General features: G+C 34.9%; 1 protein-coding gene across 1 annotated transcript in view; it reads right to left on the bottom strand.

Annotated features, from left to right (window-relative positions):
* Nucleotides 1–5742, bottom strand: part of SVEP1 (sushi, von Willebrand factor type A, EGF and pentraxin domain containing 1) — a 154234-nt gene that overhangs the window by 88768 nt on the left and 59724 nt on the right. The window contains exons 8-9 of the mRNA XM_011364931.2: nucleotides 4225–4343; nucleotides 2976–3105 (exon numbers count right to left, since the gene is read on the bottom strand). Of these exons, the coding sequence (XP_011363233.1) occupies nucleotides 2976–3105; nucleotides 4225–4343 (249 nt within the window). The remainder of the gene's footprint in view (nucleotides 1–2975; nucleotides 3106–4224; nucleotides 4344–5742) is intronic.

Here is a 5742-nt window from a genome sequence, read left to right as displayed (position 1 = left end):
ACACTGGAATTTAAGATTTCTAGGTTGATTCATTCTAGGTAAAGACAAAGAGCAGGATGTGGTATGGAAATGGGAGCGGGAGGCTATAATGGAGAGGCATTAAAAGCCACAGTAGAAATTTAAAAACCGTGAGTCTGTGTTGCTGAGCACTATAATCCACATTGAAGGAGGGGTTCAAGGTAGCATGGGTGACCAGGTTTCAAAGCCCTCATGGAATGTGGCAGAATTTTTAGGATGTCAGTTAAGAACAACAGAGAAGGTGTATAGGACGTGATTTTAATGCAATTGATTTTACACATTTGAAACGTCCTTATATTTACAAACACATACCTTTAAGATAAACTAGACAGATTACTTTTCTAATTTTATAGGGGAGAAATCTCAGACTACCAAATTTAAGGAAATTGCTTGAGGTCATTAAGCTAGTAAATTATAATCACAGGCATCAAGTCTAGGGTGTTTTTATCTAAAATATATGAAAACACATACTCTGAAATTAAATGAACTGTACCATTAGAATAGACAGGTCTCTGTTTTAAGCTAAGTCTTATGAATAAATGTTCACTCTTTCTCTTTTCTTCATGTTTGTCATTTCATTAGCACAGTACCTGTGGTTTACTACTTCCCTAGACTGAGATCTCCAATGACCAGGGATGTGGTCTCTTTCTCGAAGGGTTAGATCTTCACAGCTTAGCACAGCACCTGGCCCATAACGGGTGCTCAGAAAACATTGTTGAATAAGCAAAAGAATAGAGGAATGCTCCTAGGAAGTCAGTGCACTTTGAGGTTGCTGAATCGAGTCAATTCATAGTTAAACTGAAAAAATCTGGCAGTATTTACTATTTTCCCAAAGGGGCTGCAAATGAATATTTCCAATATTTTCTAAACTTATCTGATTTTAGCTCAACACTTTAAAGGTGAATCGCAGGTACAAGAGAGCAGTAAGTCTTGGTAAAATACTGTCAAAAGATTCGGAGGCACCAGCAGATGCACTGTCTCCAAAAAAGAAAGGAAAGTCCATTTCAAAGCAAGTGAGGCAACATTCTGGGGAATGCTATGCAAACGCATTCCTGCTTTTTCTCATTTATCAGTGAGACACTAACACCCTGTCATCTGAGAAAACCAAGAAAATGCAGCCTTTGGAATATTTTCTCTCTGTCTCTTCTTCTGCCCCCACCCCCAGCTCCTTCTCTCCCTCTCCCTTAACCTTTTCTTCTCCCTCTCCCTTCCCATTTCCTCTCTCTCATTCATAATTTGTAAATTCAGCTAGTGTCTAGCTAGACACTTGAGTATGCATTTTACCTTTCACCATGCTGACTCTTCAATGTGAAAAATTAAAACTTGGCAAACTCTTGAACCACATTTCCATGTTTAAACACATAGTACCATAAAAAACAAAACTTTTTTTTATGTGACTGGTAAAGTTCATGTTTAAAACAACAATGAAAAAGCAATTTAAAAAAAACTAAGTACTATGAAATAACTTAAAGTGAGTTTTACTTGAGTCTTTCTATCTACTTTTGCCAAAACCTATTTTTTCTAGGATAAGGAGCCAGTCTGAGATATTTTTCGTTATTTCAAGAAGTTATGTAACGTTCTTAAAATAAAATGAATTTAATGTACTGACTGAATTTTAAAATAAACATATTAAAATATATCTGAGACAAATATAGCAAAATGTCAATACTTATACATAAGAGCTTAATGTTTCAGGCACTCGTTCATTGGTTTATATAGCTTATTTAATTAAAAACTTGACAATACTCCTATGAGGTAATACATTTATCAATTCTATTTTTTGGATGAAGAAACTGAGGCACAGAGAGGTGACTAGTCACACCACCTTAAATGGTACAGTTGGATATGGACTCAAGCAGTTTGGGGTCAGTCTGTGCTCGTGACAATTACAGACGGCTACGTATTTCTCTATGTATTAAGTCTGGGCGGTAGGTATTTGGTAGCTACTGAATATCTACTGAATTGATTGGAAAGCCCAAAGATTGACTGGGAGATGGTACAGTGAACCAGGCCAAAAAAATCTGAAACAAAATAAAAAAAGAACTGACCTATAGTAGTGGTTAGTTGTGAGGATGGAGGGACTGGGACAGATTTCGGAGATATTAAGTAGAGGAAACCAGTAGAACCTGAAAACTTATTGGATTTTGTTGATGGGGAGTCAAGGATGACTTCCAGATTTTTGTTTGGTGGCCAGGTGGTTGGTGTTATCATTTTCTGAGTTAAGAAATATATTATGTTTGAGTGAGTTTGAAACGCCGGTGGAGCAGCCACATGGGAAAGCCCAGTAAGGGGTGTTATATATTGGTGTGAATTTCAGAAAAGAGATCTGAGCTGGAGACAGAAATCTGGGAGTTGTAAGCTAACAAAATCACCAGGAAAACTATAGAGAGAGAAAGAAAAGAGGACTGAGGTTGGAAACCTGGGGATGACCCACAACTGAGAGCTGGCCTGAAGGAGAGAAGCCCAGGAAAGCAATAAAGAAGGATAAATGAGAAAAATGGAGTGCGGGACGGGAAAGACTGGTATCAGAGAAGCTGATAAGGAGACAGTTTGGATAAGGAGAGTGTGGTAAAAAATGTAAACTCTAATGAAATATTATGTAAAGACTAAAAAGCATGCGATAGGACTAACTTTAGAGATCACTGGTGACCTTGATGAAAGTAGTTTATATTAGTGAAGGAGACAGAAGCCAGACTTGAGTGACTTTGAGAATCAATGGCAGTTAAGCCAAAAGAGAAGACAACCACTGGGGACTTTTTAAAAGGCTCATATGGGAGGAAATCAAAGGGCTGTAGTGATAGCTAAAGAGTATGTAGGTTTCAAAGAAGGAGTGGTTTGAGTAGGTTTCAATGCCACTAGGAAGAATCAGTAGAAAGGGAGTTGTTGAAGATAAAGAGACAAAGTCCTTGGGGAACTGGATTACTTTCACAAACCTACCGGGTAATTTGACGACTTACCAATGACCTTGATATGGAAGGTGCAGCTGGCTTGGTTACTGGATGGGTCAATTGCCGTGTACGTGATAGCAATATCTCCAATTGGGAAAAGGTAAGGTGGGGTAAAAGCTGGATGAACACGGACTGACACCTTTTAAGGATAAATAGATATTTTGAATGTTGAAGTTAATATCAATAGTACATTTTTATTTTTTGATTTATATGTAATTAGTTAAGCGAAGTTAAAAATGACACAATATTTCACATATACTGTAAAAGAAAAAAAATCGAGCACAGCCTTTTGGTGAATTTTTTTCCAGATTATTCTATTACAGTGTTTGTAGCATTGGCATATATAGAAAATGCTTCTTGGTTTTTAAATATAATATCATAAAACATTTTTACGCTATTACATTGTCTTTAGAACTTAAGATGACTCTTAAATGTCTCTATAATCTTCTGTAGAATAACTATATGGTAATTTCTTTAAGAAAAATCTATTGAAGGACATTTTTGCTACTGTAAACAGCACTTGAACGAACGGTTCTGTACAGAGAATTTAAAAATATTTTCATTATGTCCTTATAATAAATTTCCATGAACAGGATTATTAACCTCAAAATAATATTTTATTGATAGATGATGCAAAATTTCTTTTCCATCTTTATAAAGCACAGTAATAATTTGCATTCTCATCATTATTTGATAGTGTCAGTATCAAAGCTCCCACCCAAAGTTCCCTGACTTACATTAAATATCATTACTTTTGGTAAATCAAAAATATGACACCAGGTCATCATTCTAATTCATAGTTTCTTAATGTGTAATGCTAAGATTAGATTCTCATATGTTTGCATGGCATAGATATATTCTTTCTTTTTTGAATATATTTACCTTCTTAGTCCATTTGAAAATTATGTGATAAAAATAAATTTGTATTAATGTTATGTAATAAACATTCTAATCCTTGAAAAGTTTGAAACATTTTTCTCTAGTTTTCTATTTGACTTTTAATTTAGGAATTTTCTAAAATACAAATTTGAAAATACTTTTGTAGCCAAATACATTTGTCTTTCTCATTGTATTTTAAGATTCCTAATTAAAAACTCAAGGCTGTTCATTCTTCTAAACAAATGAGGCATTCATATTTATTAGTATATATAAAAAGAGTTCCATCATTAGAGTATTAGTAAATCTTCAATATCATACATATTTGCCGTGTATTTAGAATCCATTTAAAAAAGAATGCAAATATTTGAACGAATCTCACCTTTTCCCCAGAGTTATCTTTAGCTGTTGGGATTTGCCAGGTGATATTAGCAGAGTCTTGCTGTTCCTGAGTCTTAGCTTCTATATCCTCAGGACAGTTGATTTGAGGAGCCTCCACGTCTGATTCAGAAAATACACAAGTCAATTAATATGCTGATGAGTAATTCTAAGTCATTTAAGAATGAGATAAAAGCATAGTAATACTTTGTGACTCATCTTTTATATCCCAATTCTTAACTGATTTGGAATACACAACTGCCTTCAGGATAATTTATCTCAGCCTGGCTTATGAAGACTTTCATGAACCAGTACCTACTGACCTCCGTCTCATCTCTTACAGATCCCCCACTGGAACTCACTCTCTAAGCTGAATGTTCTTAGTCCCATGAAAGCTCCATGGTCTTTCTTGACCCTTTTCCAATGTTCTTTTATTTGCCTGAATCGATGCCCTCTTTTACCTCTCCCTAGGTAACTACTATTTGTCTTGTAATTCTCAGCGTAGACATAAGCACCTCGAGAAGCTCTCTCTGACTCTCTTGGTCCATTTCAGGTGCTCGCTTCCTAAGTTCCCACAGTTCTCTGTCCTTCTTAACCATAAAACTCAACACACCATTTTGAAATAAAATTTTTACCCTCAATAGAATTTAAGTTCTTTAAAAGCCAGGATATTTCTTGTCCCATTATACCATATAGTATCTGGCACGTAATAAAAGCTTGATAAATATTTTTTGAGTGAAATTAAAGAAGAAAAACGTTAAAAAAAATGAATGTTGACTGTGGCAGGAAGGAACTAGACTTTAGAACAGGGCTGTCAAATTGATTTAATTAGGAGTGCTAAAAGATACTGTCAAAACAACAAATTAAAGTCAATGATATTTTTTGCGGTGTGAAACTTTGCAGTACAGACACTGAATCAGATGTGGTAATATCACACATATCCACATTAGTTACTGTAGAGCTAAGTTCTTATTATATAACAATTCCCCTTATTTTAAATTACATTAAATTAGGTCTTCTGTAATTTGCAGCAGAATACATATATCTGAATTGATTTATTTTTATTTATCTTTTTTTTTCTCAGAAAAGCTTATACTTAACAATTCTCCTCCAACAAAGATGCATTATCATATTGATTCTGAAAATCTGAAAAAGTATTTTATTTTTCCTTCACACTTGAATAATAGCTAGACTAGATTTGAGATTTAAAGTTTACATCCATTTTCTCTCTGTATTCTGTAGACATTGCCACATTTTCTTCTTGCTTTTAGAGTTGTAAAAGAGAAGTATAACATGAGTCTGATTCCTGTTCCTCCTGTGCAATTTCTCTTTTCTCTCTGGAAACTTATTTAACATTTTGTCCTTAACTCTGGACTTCACCAGGAGTAGTAAAAACATGCCTGCCTGATCCTAAAGGGTATTTTTGATCTAAAGGTTCAAGCCTTTCTGTGGCTCAGGGAAACTTTCTTCTACTGATAGGAAAATTCTCCTCCACTCCCTCTTCTCTCTCCTTCTGGAACTC

Source organism: Pteropus vampyrus, unplaced genomic scaffold, assembly GCF_000151845.1.
Source record: "Pteropus vampyrus isolate Shadow unplaced genomic scaffold, Pvam_2.0 Scaffold103, whole genome shotgun sequence".
Classification (NCBI taxonomy): Eukaryota; Metazoa; Chordata; class Mammalia; order Chiroptera; family Pteropodidae; genus Pteropus; species Pteropus vampyrus.
This window is presented reverse-complemented; position numbering and strand designations above follow the sequence as displayed.